This window comes from Balaenoptera musculus, chromosome 10 (assembly GCF_009873245.2).
Source record: "Balaenoptera musculus isolate JJ_BM4_2016_0621 chromosome 10, mBalMus1.pri.v3, whole genome shotgun sequence".
NCBI lineage: Eukaryota > Metazoa > Chordata > Mammalia > Artiodactyla > Balaenopteridae > Balaenoptera > Balaenoptera musculus.
In genome coordinates, this window is record NC_045794.1 from 87326887 (window position 1) to 87345944 (window position 19058).

Sequence of the window (19058 nt, forward strand, 5' to 3'; positions counted from 1 at the left end):
TTTAATTAAAAAGCTGTTTTGTTTGTAAGCAGTGTGCTCTACAGTCTCTTGGAAACTAAATCACCGTCATGCTTTGGTTGGTCTGACCCTGTGGGTTCTCTGCCTGATGCTTTGGTGTGAGGTGATGGCCGCCATTTGGAGAACGGTTCTGTTCCTGCTAAGGCTGATGAAATGTTCTCTTCAACCTTGTGTATTATCTTTCTATGGCTCTTTGACAGTCATAAATCAGAAAATAAGGTGTAATGGTCTTTGAAGCAAAAATATTCTTAATGTATCTCCTCTATCTATTCTCCTAATACTTTAATTGTGCATCAAATATGGTACTTATAAAAAAACTGCCTTGCAAAGTAGCTTGTATTCCTGTGCCTGAGTCCACTACTATGGTAGGAAAGACAAGTAAAGAGGTTGAGTCTTTCATTTGTATTTCCCTCAGTGCTTGGCATGGTGCCTTTCACTCGGAATGTACGATAAATGTTCCTGAAACTTTTTTTTCCTCTTGATGCCAATAAAGTAATACATCTTAAACATCAGTGGTTCACAATCCTGAGGAAAGAAAGACAGGTTTACTATCTTTTGATTGGTAGACTTTTCCCAAAAGTTTAATGGTGGAATCTTTGTGGTTGATTCCCCACCATATGTTCATGGAAGATCCTTGCCAGTGATTGGCTTGGGGATGGGCATGTGACAACTTTCCCAAAGAGGCACAAGCCGAGTCTTGTTAGCAGACTTTTGGAAAGAAGAGGATTTCTCATTCCTAAAAAAGAGGTACATGAAAAGATGGCTGCTTTCTTTTGGAACATGGATATCTTGTGACTGGATGTGATTCCTGGAACTCTGGCCTAGTGGCCATAAACGGAGCCAGCTCTTGAGGGTACAGTCGGTATGTCAAGGATAGCAAAGAGAAGCAAGGAACATCACTGAATTACTGCATCAAATAACTCTGTAGACCAAACTGTCACTGGATTTCTTGTTTTGTGACACAATAAATTTCCTTTTTGTTAAAAAAAGACCACCATTTTATGAGATGTTCTCTTGTACCTACTTCACAGATTTAAGAAAAAAAAAATGGCAGGGAGACACTAAGCAAATTTTTTTAAAGCCTTACAATAGGTAGCTGGTGGAGCCAACTTTTAAGTTCAGTCAGCCACATCCTGCCATTGTGGGCCTACCAGTCACTATGCCACAAGCATGGGCTCCGAAGCTGGATCGATCCCCGCCCAGCCACTTATCATTTGTAAAATGGGGATAAGAGTATCTCCCTTACGAGGTTTTAGTACGAAATTAATGAGTTAATACTCATCATGTGCTTAGAACAGTGCTTGGTAAGTGTGAGGTATTATGATGCTGTAAGAATAATGCACAGGGCTTCCCTGGTGGCGCGGTTGTTAACAATCTGCCTGCCAATGCAGGGGACACAGGTTCGAGCCCTGGTCCGGGAAGATCCCACATGCCGCGGAGCAACGAAGCCCGTGCGCCACAACTACTGAGCCTGCGCTCTAGAGCCCGCGAGCCACAACTACTGAAGCCTGCGTGCCACAACTACTGAAGCCCGCGCACCTAGAGCCGGTGCTCCGCAACAAGAGAGAAGCCACTGCAATGAGAAGCCCGCGCACCACAACAAAGAGTAGCCCCCGCTCACCGCAACTAGAGAAAGCCCACGCGCAGCAACGAAGATCCAACGCAGCCAAAAATAAATTAATAAATTAATTAAATTTTTAAAAAATGAATAATGCACAGTGGTGGCAAAAATTTGGAGAAACTGTTGGTAAGATTACAGATTGCTATATCCTTTTAATCAGATTCCACCTCTAGGAATTTATTCTAATTAAGCAAGTAACAGTTTTGTTCACAAATTTCTAAGATTGACTGTGACATTTAAAATAGCAGAAAGCAAATACAAATGTCCAACAATAGAGAACAAGTTGAATCAAAGCTACTGAACATATGCAGAGGTATGTTTATTGACATAGATGCTTACATATTGTTAATTGAAAAAAGCAGGTAAAGTTACGTACAGTATTATACTAGTTCTAAAAAATGTATTCATAGAAAAAATCTGGAACATCTCAAATATCATCTGTGGTTATTTGTGGAGAGTTTATGGTTGAATCTTAACCTTCCCATTTTATTATTTTTACAAAATTAGGTATTAATCATTTAAAAAATCCGCTTGGGTGTTATTTGCATAATAGGTATAATAATAATAATCCACCCTATCCATCATGTCTCATGTCTGATAATCTACTTATAGCCCAGGTTTCCCTTGATAGCTAGCTTCTATTTTCTTAGAAGGGAGGTATGGGGGAACCAGTTTAGTTCCTTGCCCTGTCTCTAGTCATTTCCACAAAAGCTCTTGCAGTTAATGCTCACTCTGCTTAGCTTTATACTTTGACAAATATTTAACATTTGCCTACTATTCATTACCGAGGGCCTGATTCAGGCATTGGCAGTAACAGCATCTTAGCTTGGTTAAGACTACCAGCTTCATTGCTTGAGTGCCTGTTCTGCCACTGAATAGCTGTGTGATCTGGGCAGGTTTCTTAACCTCTTTCATTTGAAAGCAAATATTTATTGAGCTCCTCCTACGTGTTAGACACTGGAGATACGTCCTTGAACAAAAGAAGCACCTGTTCACGAAGCTTACATTCTAATGGGAAGAAATCGATGATAGTAACTATGCCGGGTGGTGGTAAGTGCTACAAAAATAATGCAGGAGAAGGAGACTAAAGAATGAGGACAGATGAGGTGTGAATGTGGGGATCTATGTGCTATTTTAGGAAGAGTGGTCAGCAAATGGATCTCTACGAAGATGATGTTTGAGCAGAGACTTGGAGGAAGTAAGGCAGCCACCAGCCGGGGGTGGTGTGTGGGGAAAGAGTTTCAGGAAGAGGCAGTGGTGTGCTGGCGCTGGCCCACACTTGTTCTAATTACACGCATCTCATCCCAACTCTGCGTTCAGTGAAGTCAAGTTGGTAGCTTGAAATCAGCCTTGGTGAGAGCATCTGTACACAGAAATCAGCAAATGCTGCAAATCAGAGTTTTCTTTTCCTCTCCGAGAGCCACTTGTTAGATATCTACCAGCACACCACTGAGAAGAAGGAGCAGTGAGTGCAAAGGCCCTGAGGTAGGAGTGTGCTTGATCAGTTGGAGGAACATCAAGGCAGCCGGGGTGGCTAAAGAGAATGAGAGGGTAGTTGATAGGAGATGAAGTTAGAGGTAGCCGGGAACAGAATTGATAGCACTTTGCAGGCACAGTAAGTACACTGGACTTTATTCTAAGTGAAATGGGGGCCATTAGAAGGTTTTGAGCAGAGGAGTGACACCATCTGACTCAGGCTTTGAAGAGAGCCACACAGGGAGGAATCGGGAAGGCCAGTCAAGAGACTGGCAATAACCTCTTGGTAGTGGTGGAGCCAGGAAAAAGAGCACCTTGATTTATTCATCTTTTCAGATGTTGTGAAGATTAAGTTGGCTTAGCATAGTGACTAGCGCACAGCAGCCCCTCAATAAATGATAGCTGTTGTTATTGACATGCCAATCCTGGGGGTGGGGGGGGTGCTCATATCTAATTAGGAAGACCAGTAATTCCAGCACCAAGTGGTAAGTACTATGTTCCAGACAAGTGAGAGGATAGAGGAGAGACACTTACAACCAAGTTGGGGAGTAGGAGAGGCCAGGGAGGGTGTATTTGAGCAAAAGGCTATGGGGATGGGTGGGTGCTGGGGGGCTGCTTTAGCAAAGGCACCGGGAAGTGGACTTCGAAGGAAAACAGAACTTTTAAAAGTGTCTACACCTCCCCAACTCCCCGGTTCGGGGGACAGATCACAGGTTTGTCCTTTAGATTTGCAAAATAATCAGTGATCTGAAGAAATGGTGATAAATTAATTACTCAGTGTGTTAATTAAATCTCCTAGTAGGCTGTGGATCGTAACGTTCCAATTCAAATTCACTGGTAATTTTATAAATTCCATGGAGCCTTTGATTCTGGTCAGCAGTTGGATATAAAAACTCAAGCCGCTGAGAACTTTAGAACTCGCTATGGGAAAAGGGAGTTCTTAATCTGGAGGTCAAACATGGGTGTTAGGAGGTCTGTGAATCTCTTGAAGATATTTGCAGAACTAGGTGTGTACGTGTGAATTTGGGACAGAGGAGATCTATAGCTTTTATCAGATTCTCAAAGAGGTTTATGGCCCAAAAACTATTAAAAGCACTGCTACTGAGCGTAATATTAGAGGGTAAAAGTCATTCTAGAAGAAATGGCCAGGTTTTTGTTTGCCATTTCATCTATCATTAAAATATTTGGTAAAGTGATATTTTAAATCACATGAAATCAGTTAAAACACTGCATTTAAAAAGTGGTTCCTTTCTATTAAGAACATTGTCATTTTATTCAAATATGAACTGTCAGTTTGAACCCAGCTGGGTCCACATTTAGAATTTCACCTGTGCCGAGCTCTGAATGAGCTGTGGTACAATAAAAAACGCTTACAGGCAAAATTTGCTCTGTTGATCATCCAGGATCATACCTGATATTCTTCCTATTGAATGTTTTCTGCCCCTGATTTTTGTTATTGTTGTTTATTGATTACTGATTCCCTACATTCTTCTAACATCAAGCTGCTGAGTTTCTGGAGTAACAAGTAATCCCTAAGGGCTTCTTCAAAGCCAAATAGATAGAGATGTTTACTGAAATTTTACTTTAAAAGGAGGATTCATGGAAATTAATTGTTCTGACCAGCTGCCAAAGACTCTTCAATTCAGGATCTCACCTTCTTCTAGTCACACATGGATGGTTAGAATCTACCCACCTACTTTTGTCTGACAATGGGCAATTACGTGAGTACTGCATGGGTTGTAATAATTCCTCTTTCTTGAGCACAGAGAATGGTCCAAACACCTTGTTGAGTGCGTTATGTATATTATCCCACCGGATCCTTACAACACCTAATGGGATAGGGACTTTATCCCTGTGTTATAGATTCCAAATCTGGGCTTTGAGATAATTAGGTAACTAATTTGCCCAAGATCACCCAGCTAGTGAGTGGCAGAACCAATTAGTAGAAAAGTGGAAAACCAAATGTCCTAGAAGGACGAATGAGATGTAGAAAGAAAAGCACCCTTTTCCTTGTACCATTGTCATTTTTCACTACATGGTATTTTCCAGTGCTGCTGTATCAGGTACTGGGTCAGACAGTGGAGGAGAAAAGCAGCATAGGAACTGATGACTACTGGAAAGGGTTGTAGGGAAAATAATTCATTGAACTAATATATCTCACTATATTTTTTAAATAGTGGTGGGGAAAGCACTTAACTTTTGTTGAGTATTTGAGTATTTACCACAAACAAAGCCCAGTGCAAGGTGCTGCACTAAGATTATTGCATTGAATTCTCATTATAAGGCTTCCGAGGGAGGCATTACTGTCCCCATTTTACATATAAGGAGACTGAGGCTCTGAGAAGTTGCATAAGTTTCCCAAAGTCACATAGATAGTAAGATGGCATGATATGAACCAAGATCAGCCTCCAAAAGCTATTTACTTTAGAGTACATCATACTGTAAAATCCACTTTAAAAGCTGTTGACTAGAATTTAAACTATTTGGGGCCAAAGATCATGTCATTAAATTTTGTATACTCCTCAGGACATAATATAGTACCTCGTACTTGGTAGGTACTCAAGCACTGTTTCTGGGTTGGTCACTCATCACAGTGGGTTGAAAAATAGAACATCAAAGGCACAAAGATGTATCTTATTTCCAAAAGGAAAAAAAAAAAAAAAAAAAAAGAACTTCCTTCACATTCCTTAGAGGATATACTGTTCCTTGAGAGCAAAATTACAGAAAATCTTTTTAACAACCCCATATGCCTGGTTCAGAGGTTAAAACCTGTACATATTATACAAGGGTTCCTAACAATGCACTTTCTGTATTATAACTGCGTGATATTGACGTCTGCAAGATGAACAACCATGACTGGGTTAGTCTTGGTGGGGAACAAAAAAAGCAGCTTGATATTTTAGAAATATGTGTGGTATATGACGTAGTCAAAACCCAACAACTACACATCATTTTAAGGTATAAAAGGGGTATTAGAAAATACTCAGGAACATGTGTAAATGCTTAGACACAGGGCCCGACCCTCTTGATGGTCCTTGTGGTTTTTCTCAGCGGGTGACTGACACCTCCTTCCTCAGCACAGCCCGGCTTCTTCAGTGCGGAGGGCTGAGGAGGTGCTGTGTGCGAGGGGCTCCTGACGACGGCACTGCGCTAATATTCCAGCGTCACGGTCTTGGTTTTGAGGTATTCGTTTAGCGCTTCCTCACCTAGGGAAGAGAAAAGCAGCTGATGGACCGTGTTCACAGGCAGATGTGATGTCGCCAGATCCTGGACACAGGTGCAGGCATAGTCACTAGGCAAATACAATGGGGCCGAGGCAGTGCTTCTCAAACTTTAAATTTCATGTGAATCACCTGCAGATCTTGTGACACACTAGATTCTGATTGGATTAAGTCCGGCAGAGGCCCCAAGATTATATGTTTCTAACCATTCCCCGATGATGCTGAGGCTTGTGGTGCACACTTTGAGGAGCAAAAGGGTTTAGACCAGCTACCAGGCCTTCTAAGGACCAGAGTGTTGGCGTATCACTTTCTACCCCAAACCCTTCTCCTTTATTTCCCAGCTTGATGACAAATCTCCATGTCTATTCCTTGCCCATTTAGGCTGAACAGCAGCGATCAGGATACTGTCCTTCTGATTACATTGAACGAAGCAGAATAGAGCAAAGAAAGTTTGAGATCATTTGGTCTCATCTTATTTTAAAGATAAGGGAAAGGCAGTTTTCCTGACTTACATAGTATGTTAGAGACACAGGGGCATATCCAGGAAAAAATAAATAGGTCTGCCTTTCTGTTTCTATTCTGTTCCTATTTTGAGCTACCACAATCATCGATTTCTACAACAGTTAAAGGGCATGGGTACCACAGGTGAAACTAATGAGTATATGATTCTGGAAGTTGAGCTAAACCCAGGCTTCTTAATGTTAAATTAGAATCACCTTAGGGAGCTTTTAAAATTCCTGATCCCAGGTCATACCCCAGACCAATTAAATCAGCATCTTTGCATTTTTTTTAAAGCTCCCAGATGATTCTAATCCAATGTGCACCTGGGAACCATTGGGCTGAGGGAATTTCAAATTAGGAGAGGAAGAAACTGTTAGACAGTCTACTGTTTTATAATAAAACAGACATGAAGTGTGTCGATCATTCTCTATCAAAAGACAAGTGGAACACTGTTGCCTCACTTTATAAAAATAATTTCCCTAAGAAAATCTCCCCATGTGTTTTGGATCCAGGGATGAAAGCCAGATTGAAGACATGAAAAAAAAGACTTTACCTTCAACTCAATGGAATTTAAAACAAGAGCCACTTTTATTGTTGCAAATACACTGCCAAAAGTCTTCAGGAAAGAGAAAATGTAAAAATACCCCAAATTAACCCAATTTATGTTAGCAGACTGTAATTGCAGTAAATCACAAGCATTTCAATTTTTGAAACAACCTGCCAGACTGACTATGGGGCGTGAGAACATGGGCTGCATAGCCGACTGTCTGGGTTTGCATTCTCTTTGCCAGTGGCTGGCTGGCTGACACTGGGCAAGTTACCCAAAATCTCTGAGCCCCATTTTTCTCGTCTGTAAAATAAAGAAAATAATAGCACCTACACTCCCATGGCTATTGTGAGGACTGCTCGTGCTATTATAGGTAAAATATCAGAATAGGGCCTGGTACATATTTAGTGTTCAAAGCAAGCTATGACTGGAAACGTGATAGTGTTACTGCCCACGGTGAATTACATTTTGGGCTCTCTGCAGACTCTCAATCTGAGCTCCCAGATGCCCAGAAAACTCTGCCAGTTTCAGTGTTGTCTCTGAAAGACTGCCAGGTGGCTCAGAGACAGGATTTATTCTTGCGGCTAGCTGGTTATTGCCTTCTACCCATTTTCCTTTCTTGGTTCCACTTGGTCCCATGACATCTAAACCAAGTTCATGCTGAATGTCAGGTTAAAAAAAAAAAAAAAACCTAACATATTTTACCTAAAAGATATTGTCAGGGCTTTCTTTTCAACATGAACCTTCTTTTTTAAAAGGAAACACTTTTCCACACAATTTGAGTACTTTTCTATATTTACATTATGTTCAATAAAAATGTTTAACTTTGAAAAAAATCAGTACCCTTGAAAGCCCAGATCCAACTGCCATGTAGGAAGTGCCCTTTAAAGCAATACAAGAGTGTTGCATGAAGCATGAAGCGGACTATTCTGTGATGTGCAGTAGAAAGGTAAGGCATATTCATACCTAAGTCTTTTCCAAAGCCAGACTGCTTAACTCCACCAAAAGGGGCTGCCACATCCGTCTTGTTGTAGGTGTTAATAAAAACAGTTCCTGCCTCTAGCTTTTCACTCACATACATAGCTTTATTTATGTCTCTCGTAAAAACCCCTGAGGCCAAGCCGTACTCTGTATTATTTGCTCGCTGCAACACTCCATCGATGTCCCTGCAAGATGTTTTTAGGAAGACATAAAACCTCATTAAATGCAAAAGCAAAACACTTCCATTTTCTGTTCTGATGTTTTTCCCCTCCGTGCTAGAAACAGGAAAACATTACTGCCAACGTGCTTACATTTTTATAAATGAAATATTCCAGGCTTACACCAAAAGAAACTCCCAATGAAATATTACAACTCTAGTATTGTGTTTTTCACATATATCCTGAAAACACCTTTTAAAATCTGAAGTCATCTTTTCAGCCTTCTTCATTGCTTCTCCTTCATGACTACCCCATTTGTTTTCCTCTCCCTTGAGCTCCATTTACAGACATGTTCTCAGAGCACCCGCAATGTCCCCCCATCTATCCAGATTTTACATGCACATTTCAAGGCGCATTCACTCGATGCCTCACCCTGAAGCCTTCCCAGATCCCCCAGTGCCACTGTTCAGGCAGTGTAGTGTAGGGGCCCGGCGAGGAGGCTCCACAGCCAGACTGCCTGCGTGACCTTGGGTGAATCATTCCATCTCCCCTGCTTTTGTTTATTCTTGTGAAAAAAGGGAAATAATAACAATAGCACCTGTCTTGTCATGAGGATTAAATGAGCTAATAGTGTCTGGAACACAGGAAATGCTCAATGAAAGTTAGCTATAATAGGGTAGCACATATTCCTCCAATTCAGTATTTTGGTTTACCTTTTCGTGTATTTGGTGTTCACCCTCCAACTAGACTGGAAGCTCCCTGAGGGCAGGGGTAACATCTTACTTTTCTGTATACTAGGGTGTTGCACCATCAAGTGAGAGTGAACGCAATTAATATGCCAATCCAATAAAAGGGTAGTAAAATCATCCCTGAAATGGGTCTGGTGACTTCCCTGCCTTTTGACTCAGTATGTGTACACACCAAGTAAGTGCAGCTGTGAACCTGCTCTTCTCTCAGTTGGGTCCAGTTCCAACATGCCTGCCACAGTGTGAGTATCTCATCTTTATGAGCGTCATACCAGTGTTAAAAAAATGCATGAATTTTCTACAACACGGCCAGCAAATGTAAGCCAAGATTTCATCTGGGGCTCCGGCAAAGAAACACGATTTCTGTTCCAAAACTGGAGCAAAAATTAGTTGTGCTGAATTCTTTGAGAGACGGCATAGGCTTCAATGTGGTGTCTTCCCAAGGGATTTTCAAAGGTAATCTTGACTATACACAATCTTCAACTCTCATGAGAAATGTGAAATCTGGGGCTTCCCTGGTGGCGCAGTGGTTGAGAATCTGCCTGCTAATGCAGGGGACACGGGTTCGAGCCCTGGTCTGGGAAGATCCCACATGCCGCGGAGCAACTAGGCCCGTGAGCCACAACTACTGAGCCTGCACATCTGGAGCCTGTGCTCCACAACAAGAGAGGCCGCGATAGTGAGAGGCCCGCGCACCGCAATGAAGAGTGGCCACCACTTGCCACAACTAGAGAAAGTCCTCTCACAGAAACGAAGACCAAACACAGCCAAAAATAAAATAAATAAATAAAAATTTTTAAAAAAATTGCAAAAAAAAAAAAGAAACGTGGAATCTAACTTGGAGAGGACTGAGGCTCTGCTAAAACTCTCACACTTGATGCATTGCACCTGATTGCACTGCAAATACTTATAGCCTGGACTAAGGCCGAAAGATGGCTGTATGCCATTGCCCATTCAGGACTACTGAGACGACATGGCTTCACAGCACACCTTGCCCACTTTTAGAATAATAACGAGCGTAATGACTGCAGTGTCACCAACAGCAAACATTTGACTTATTTAACACTTAGAATGACCCAAAAAGGTAGATACTATTAATAACCCAACTTCACAAATAGATAAACTGCACAAATAGAGAAACTTAATAGAGGAATTAAGTGGCCCAAGCCCACAGAGGTGGTCAGTGCAGACTCTACCTACTGCACCTCCCACCTAGGCCCTCTGGGGTTAATTGCCCGTCTCCTTGTCTGTCTCCCCTATTAGACGGTGACCTCCTTGAAGACAGGAACTGTGACTTACCTAGGCTTACATCCCCTAAAACTGGCTTCTAATACCTGCATATTTAACACAAGGACCATCCTATGGGGGAACTTTTTTTTTTTTAATAAATTTATTTATTTATTAATTTATTTATTTTTGGCTGTGTTGGGTCTTTGTTTCTGTGCGAGGGCTTTCTCTAGTTGTGGCAAGCGGGGGCCACTCTTCATCGCGGTGCGCGGGCCTCTCACTGTCGCGGCCTCTCTTGTTGCGGAGCACAGGCTCCAGACGCACAGGCTCAGTAGTTGTGGCTCACGGGCCCAGTTGCTCCGCGGCATGTGGGATCTTCCCAGACCAGGGCTCGAACCCGTGTCCCCTGCATTGGCAGGCAGATTCTCAACCACTGCGCCACCAGGGAAGCCCTGGGGGAACTTATAATAAGGAAAAGAGGGTAACAGGGCATCCTTGGATCAGTATGTCAAAAGGTTACTCACTACAGCTTAGTGTCCCCAAAGGTCTCTCACAGTATGTCTGTCCAAGACCAAGAAGTCCTTCTGAACTCTGTATTCTGTTTTCTCATTGGTTAAAGGAAAACTAAAGCCAGAATTCTGAAGAATTGTGTGCAGTATACCATGAGAGTCTATTGTATTAAATATTCTGATATGAGCTCAGTTACCATACGGCCCTCTTTGATATGCTAAACACTTAGCATATCAAAGTTTCAGGCACCATAACAAACCAGTATGTCATTCACAGTTGATTATATGGTGATTGTGGACATTTCTACAAAGAGTTGAGTATTAGGCTTTTGGGTGCATGATCCCCTATGGAGAAAACACTCTTTCTTTGGGAAAATCAGATTTCATAGATGCTGCCTTCCCTAGAAATGTAAATGCGAAAACCAGTTCTGTTATTCTCAGTTACTGACCTTATTCCAGAGACATTTCAAATGCTGACTGTACAAAAACTAAAACTTAGCGAACATCCCATAATGTCAGCCATTAATTTAAGCTAAGGAGCAAAAATATATTACAATCTACATTGGTTAGCATTCTCTTCTAATTATTTAATTAAGACAATTATTCTTATGGTAGAAAATTATATGTTCATTGATTTTATGCTCTGTACATAGCACAATGACAGAAAAAAGAAAAGTATCTAGACAATCCGGTCAAATTATGCCTGAGGAACATACCCATTTTGGAATTTAGAAATAACCATAATAGGCCCGAAGGATTCCTCTTTGGCAAGATACATGTGGTCTTCCACATCTGTGAAGACAGTAGGTTCCATAAAAAAGCCTATTTGAAAAACAGAAGAAAATAACATCAATTATAATTTTCAATTAGTAGTTCTCTCGTTTAATTACATTATAAATTTTTTTCTTCCCTTATGGGTCAGTAAAACGAAGAACACTTTCATTTTCCTATTTGGCGTTAGCATTCCTAGGTTATTATATTTTTAATGTCCTTATTACAAAACTTTCAAACATATGTAAAAGTAGAGAAAATAGTATAATGAATAGTAAAATAAATCTTTATGCTTATTTTGCCATATTTGATTCTTTTTTTTCTTGCTGAAATAGTTTAAAGCAAATTCCAGAGATTACAATTTATACTCCAAGTATTTCCGTACAAACCTGTAAAAAACAAGGACATTTTATTACACACCACAATACATTATCACACTTAACAAAATTAACGCCAATTCCTTATTCATAGTTTATATTTCAATTCCTTTTTTTAAGTTCCAATTTTTTAATTGAGATGCAACGACATATAACATTAGTTTCAGGTGTACACCATAATGATTCGATACTTGTATTCAATTTCTGATTTCTGGAAAATATCTTTTTATAGTTGACTTGTTTGATTCAGAATTCAATTAAGTTCCACACTGCATTTGGTTGTTAGATAGATTAAGGGTCCTTAACTCTAGAATATTTCTCCCCTTTACCCTTCCCCTTATTTTTCATGCCATTGACTTGTTAGACTGGTTCAGTTGTCCTGCAGAATATTTTATGCATTTCAAATTTGTCATTGCTTCCTTGGGATGATATTTAATTTGTTCCTCTATCCCCTGTATTTCTTGTAAATGGAAAGTATGACCTAAAGGCATGATTAGATTCATGGTTAAACATTTTTGGCAAGAATACTTCATAGGCGATGCTGTGTTACACACTGGATCCCATAGGGGGCACATCATAACCAGTTGTCCTGCTGGGGCTCAATCTACCTACAACAGTAAAACATGAGGTTTTCCAGTTGTTGTTTGTTTGTTTTTCTCTCCTTTTGGGTATCATGACATTGAGCTATTCACATACATCTGTAACAAGTACTACGTTAGACAACAGGAATGAATCCTTCCCAGGCTAAGCTGGCTGAGATTAAATCTTACATTGACAGGAATGAAAATCACCAGTGCCTGAATAACACCGTATCCATTACACTTGTTTACTTACGCAGCTAAGGGCCTGTCACATCCATTTTATTTGATTTTAACAGCCTCGTAAAGCAGGATATGCACATTTCATCACGTTTTACAACTGAGGCTCAGAAAAACTGTTGTTGAAGGTGTCACAGCTTATAAGTGGCCAAGCAGGATCTAGAAAGTAATTCTTCTTATCATAACGTAAATGACACTACTTTCGAGGCAAGATGGTGCTGCAACGAAAACTGTTACCATTTATTCCAACTTAAGAAGCCAGGCCCCCAGCATACCTCCTATGGAGGTGCTCTTACCTGGCCTTTGGACTCGTCTTCCTCCGTACACCAAGGTGGCCCCCTCTTTCACTCCGGCTTCACAGTACTGCAGGAGCTTTTCCAGATGGGCCTTATGATTTTGGGGCCCGTGATCAGTAGATCTGTCAAGTGGATCACCAATTTTCATCTTTTTAATTTCTTCCACCTGTATGTCACCCAGTTCACAAAACACAACTGACTGTTAATAATAAGAATGGATACCCTTGACCGAGTTTTTACTGTGTGATGGGTATTGTACTAAGCTGTTCAAAGATGTGTCCTCATTTAGTCTTCAGTAGCACTGGAGGTAGATACTTATTATTTCCATCTTATATGAGGAAACCGAGGATCAGAAAGGCTAAGCCACTTGCCCAAGGGCACACAGCCACTAAATACTGTAGAGTTTTCTTGACTTGAAAGCCCAAGCTTGTAACCACTGTGTTTTAAAATTATCCCGAATGTTAATTCATTAAAATAGCAAACCTGATGTTCTGGAATTTTTGTTAATACAGCATACTTACACTCTTCATGGCAAAATAGTTTCTAAAATGGCCACATTGTTGTCTTTTTCCTTTCCCCAAATGTGGCAGACTGCCCTTGTGAAATTCTCACGGTACAGCCACACCAGAGGATATACTAGAATGTTCCAATGAAAAACCATCTTTATCGAAGAATGTTCATCACTGACATGTGCTCCTTGGTTATCTTAATCTATTTCTGCATTTCCTGATGTTAAGTCCAATTCTAATAAGGAGAAAGAATGGGAGTTACCGTGACCCCACAGGGCCATGAATTTGAATTTAGGTCTGGCAGTACTCCCTCAGTAAGTGCTCAAGAAATACCTGCTGAATGAAGAAATGAATACTGTTCATATGTGTGCAAAACATGTTTGTTGATGGACTGATACAGCAAATCCTTGACACTTCTGGTCTCAGCATTTTAAATTTCAACAAGTTGTTGTGAAAGCCCATGATGTGTAGTGCTGTACCTTGCATTTTACTAAGGCACCAAATTGAATTATGGGGATGTTCATGAGGCAGCCACTGCCCTCCATCTGCCTCTCCATATGACTTCCTTGTTTTCCACTCTCATGAGGAAAGATGCCTTTGCTTCTTGGGGGGTGGGATGGGGGAATTGGCTCTGAAGGAAAAAAGGCTGGGTGCTGGTTTTTTAAATAGAAACAAATTCGTGATTACTATTACCATAATAATGATATAGTGTAGTATGTTTTTTTAATTAATTAATTTTATTTTTGGCTGCGTTGTGTCTTCGTTGCTGTGCACGGGCTTTCTCTAGTTGCGGCGAGCGGGTGCTACTCTTTGTTGTGGTGCGCGGGCTTCTCATTGTGGTGGCTTCTCTTGTTGCGGAGCACGGGCTCTAGGCACGCGGGCTTCAGTAGTTGCGGCACATGGGCTCAGTAGTTGTGGCTCACAGGCTCTAGAGCGCAGGCTCAGTAGTTGTGGTGCACAGGCTTAGCTGTTCCCCAGCATGTGGGATCTTCCTGGACAAGGGCTCGAACCCGTGTCCCCTGCATTGGTAGGCAGATTCTTAACCACTGCGCCACCGTGGAAGTCCCTGTGTAGTATGTTTAGAGTTCATTTTAGCCACAGAATTCATCTTGATAGTTCTATGAATGACGTTTAGTCTCATATTTATGGAATCATGCCCAACTACAGGGGGTATGTATGTATGTATGTATGTGTATATCTATCTATCTATCTATCTTAGTGGAGGAAATTATATGCTATCATTTAACTGTAAATTCAGGATTTGTAAGAATCTAGTGGTATATCTCTCACAGCCAATTTAGGGATTTATAATAATCTAGGAGTATATCTTCTACAAATATCAAGGATCTAATATACTATAAATGAAGAGCAAGGTATAGGTAGTAATAGCTCTTAAGTATACTTTATCAGGTTTTCTAATATAGACCTATAACTTTTTACTATGAAAAATTACAGGGACTTCCCTGGTGGCTCAGTGGTTAAGAATCCGCCTGCCAATGCAGGGGACACGGGTTCGAGCCCTGGTCCAGGAAGATCCCACGTGCTGCAGAGCAACTGAGCCCGTGCACCACAACTACTGAGCCTTCGCTCTAGACCCTGTGCTCTGCAACAAGAGAAGCCACCGCAGTGAGAAGCCCACGCACCGCAACAAAGAGTAGCCCCCGCTCACTGCAACTACAGAAAGCCCACGCGCAGCAATGAAGACCCAACGCAGCCAAAAATAAATAAATAAGTAAAATTTTTTTTTTTTTATTAATTAATTAATTTATTTATTTATTTATGGCTGTGTTGGGTCTTCGTTTCTGTGCGAGGGCTTTCTCTAATTGTGGCAAGTGGGGACCACTCTTCATCGCGGTGCGTGGGCCTCTCATTATCGCGGCCTCTCTTGTTGCGGAGCACAGGCTCCAGACGCGCAGGCTCAGTAATTGTGGCTCACGGGCCTAGTTGCTCCACGGCATGTGGGATCCTCCCGGGCCAGGGCTCGAACCCGTGTCCCCTGCATTGGCAGGCAGATTCTCAACCACTGTGCCACCAGGGAAGCCCAGTAAAATTTTTTTAAAGAGAAAAATTATAAACATATAAAAGTAGGTAAACAATATAATGAAACTCCACATACCCATCAGTCAGCTTCCACAACTGCCAACTCATGACCAATTTATTCCCCCACTTACTTCCTTCCCTTTTGGATTATTTTGAAGCAAAGTCCAGATATCATAATCTAATCTGTAAATATGTCAAAAAGTACTTCTAAAAGGTAAGGATTGTGTTCTTTTTAAAAAATATAACCATAGCACTATCATCACATCTAAGTTCATTAATAATCCCAGAAGTACTTTTAAAGTAAAGGCAATTTCTGGGCTTCCCTGGTGGCGCAGTGGTTGAGAATCTGCCTGCTAATGCAGGGGACACGGGTTCGAGCCCTGGTCTGGGAAGATCCCACATGCCGCGCAGCAACTAGGCCCGTGAGCCACAACTACTGAGCCTGCGCGTCTGGAGCCTGTGCTCCGCAACAAGAGAGGCCGCGATAGTGAGAGGCCCGCGCACCGCAATGAAGAGTGGCCCCTGCTTGCCACAACTAGAGAAAGCCCTCGCACAGAAAACGAAGACCCAACACAGCCAAGAATAAATAAATAAATTAATTAATTTAAAAAAATAAATAAATAAAGTAAAGGCAATTTCTATACAAATCACAGAGCAAATTTGAAGACGCTTACCACTCTTGTCACAAATTCATCATGGATGGATTCTTCCACAAACAACCGACCAGCTGCAATACAGTTCTCTCCTTTGTTGAAAAATACTGCTCCCATGCCCTTCGGCAGCAAAAGAGAAAATACTGTTATTGCTTGGGAAGTCAAGATTGTCATAAAATTGCACACACTGAGAATTAGATGTTATTGGAAGACAGCAGACAACACAGAGAAGTCAGAGAAAAACACAAGCCCTTGGCCAAGTTACTGTTGCTTGGAGATTCTTGGTTTTGATATTTTTAGGAATTTTGCTTCTACTTTCCCCCTTTTGGTCCATGAGTACTTTAAAAAAAATGTACATAACATGAAGGACATAGTGATAAAAACAGATTTTGTGTTACAAGAAAATTTAGATTATTCTATACATTTAAATGTAATATTTCTATTTCTATACCAAATTTTGCTTTTAAAAATCTCTACATCAGTTTAAATAAATCATGAATGCTTATAAATCTCTACATCAGTTTTAAAAACCTGGCCTCCAAGTTTCAAAAACACGTTTAATTATAATGACATTATTTTTAAAAATTAAGTGACCTGAGCAGTCCCAAATCTAAACATAAAGAGAATGGTTTCTGTTTATGATTAGATAGACCCAAGCGTTGGGTTTCCCTGGTGGCGCAGTGGTTAAGAATCTGCCTGCCAATGCTGGAGACATGGGTTCGAGCCCTGGTCCGGGAAGATCCCACATGCCGTGGAGCAACTAGGCCCGTGCACCACAACTACTGAGCCTGTGCTCTAGAGCCTGTGAACCACAACTACTGAGCCCACACACCACAACTACTGAAGTCCATGCACCTAGAGCCTGTGCTCCGCGACAAGAGAAGCCACCACAATGAGAAGCCCGCGCACCGCAACGAAAGTAGCGCTCACCGCAACTAGAGAAAGCCCGTGTGCAGCAACGAAGACTCAAGGCAGCCAAAAATAAAATCAATTAACTAATTAAGTAAAAAAAAAAAAAAAAAAAAAAAAAAAAAACCCCAACCAAGCGTCATTCTAAGGTTCCTGATGAGAAGGAGGTAGAATGTGTTTCAGAAGTGGGTACCTAGTTAGGTGGACTTGACCTACTCTTACCATTCGTACGGCCTTGTCAAGTTCACAGTCACTGAATATTATAAGGGGGGATTTGCCACCAAGTTCAAGGGAAACTTTCTTCAAGTTGCTCACAGCACAGCTAGAGAAAAATAAAGGGAATATGAGCATTTAGTCTGTCTATCAGTTTCTCTCTCTGTTTCTTCACCCATAAATTACTACTTAGCATGGGAAATATAACTGAGCCTCAGAAATATTAAGAAACTTATTCAAAGACAAAACATGAATGGTAGAATGGTGATAACAGTTGAAGCTGGGTGATGAGCACACAGTAGTTCATTACACTATTCTGTGAGCTTTGTGAATATTAGAAATCTTCTGTAATAAAAACTGGTTTCTTTTTAAATTCTGTGGGCAAATGATTAGAGATTATCATAGGTAAATTCAGATTCTTTAGGTGTAAGAATTCTGGTTACATAAAGGCCTGGCTAAGAATTTAACCTTTAACCAGATTACTGGCACATCGGGGGGAAAATAATCAATTTTTAGAAGTATACTGTTTATTTCTCCCTGTTTGCAAAAGTATTGTTATTTAAAGTGTTTTTAAAATACTCTTAAAAATTCAGAAAGAAGGAAAAAAATCACAGAATTCCACTCCATGGCTCAATGGCAACTTTTTTTTTTTTTTTTTTACCATTTTGATATACTTATTTCTGGTCTGTATCCAAGCACAGCCTTTGTCTTATTTAACATAGTTAGGATTACCCAATACATACAATTTTATACCTTATTTTTCTTTCCATTTACCGTTTAACACTCCAATGTTATTAAAAATTCTACGTGACTGCACAGTATTCCATTATGTTAACAAACTTTAACCACTGCCTTATTTTGGACATTTAGATGGTTTGCATTTTTTTGAACTAATGTTACTGCTTTTTAGGAATTAATTTTATAAATAATCCAGATTTGATTTGTCTTTTATATGTCTTTTCAGTTTCTTACTTATGCTTCAAAACCAATTTGGGCTACAGCTTTAGTACCGAAAATGTTTTGTGCTTAATGATCGTTAAAGCTATCAGAACTTTCAGTACAACTCTGGTTTTGGGGACTTTGGGCTTTACACTTTGGAAAGTATTTTATTGTATTCAAACATTTCAATACCCTGCTGTGGTAAGATTTCTCGTCTAAATTCGATGTTATTTTTCTCCCTCCAAAAGCACCTTATTTAAAAAAGCAAAAACAAAGCCAAAGACCTGGTTTAACAGGATTTTTAGCAAATCAACACACTAAAACCAATACCTCTTCATGATCTGTTTGCCAATCAGAGTGGAACCAGTGAAACCAAGTTTGCGGATATCAGGATGTTCAGAAAGGCGCTGTCCTGCTATGCTACCTGTGGAATTATGGAATAAAACACAAATTAAAACATTATCGAGTTCTTATGGTAAAGGTGGCTTTGACTTCATTGAAGTAGATTTCTAAGCTCTCATTTAAATC

The 19058-nt window shown here is 40.6% G+C and overlaps 1 protein-coding gene across 1 annotated transcript in view; it reads right to left on the minus strand.

Moving 5' to 3' along the window:
- Positions 1-1934: 1934 nt before the first annotated feature.
- ALDH1L2 (aldehyde dehydrogenase 1 family member L2) overlaps positions 1935-19058 on the minus strand; it is a 56655-nt gene continuing 39531 nt past the window's right edge. Inside the window, exons 17-23 of the mRNA XM_036865571.1 lie at positions 18861-18954; positions 17601-17700; positions 16491-16589; positions 13268-13433; positions 11722-11827; positions 8351-8550; positions 1935-6321 (exon numbers count right to left, since the gene is read on the minus strand). Of these exons, the coding sequence (XP_036721466.1) occupies positions 6266-6321; positions 8351-8550; positions 11722-11827; positions 13268-13433; positions 16491-16589; positions 17601-17700; positions 18861-18954 (821 nt within the window). The 3' untranslated portion in view covers positions 1935-6265. The remainder of the gene's footprint in view (positions 6322-8350; positions 8551-11721; positions 11828-13267; positions 13434-16490; positions 16590-17600; positions 17701-18860; positions 18955-19058) is intronic.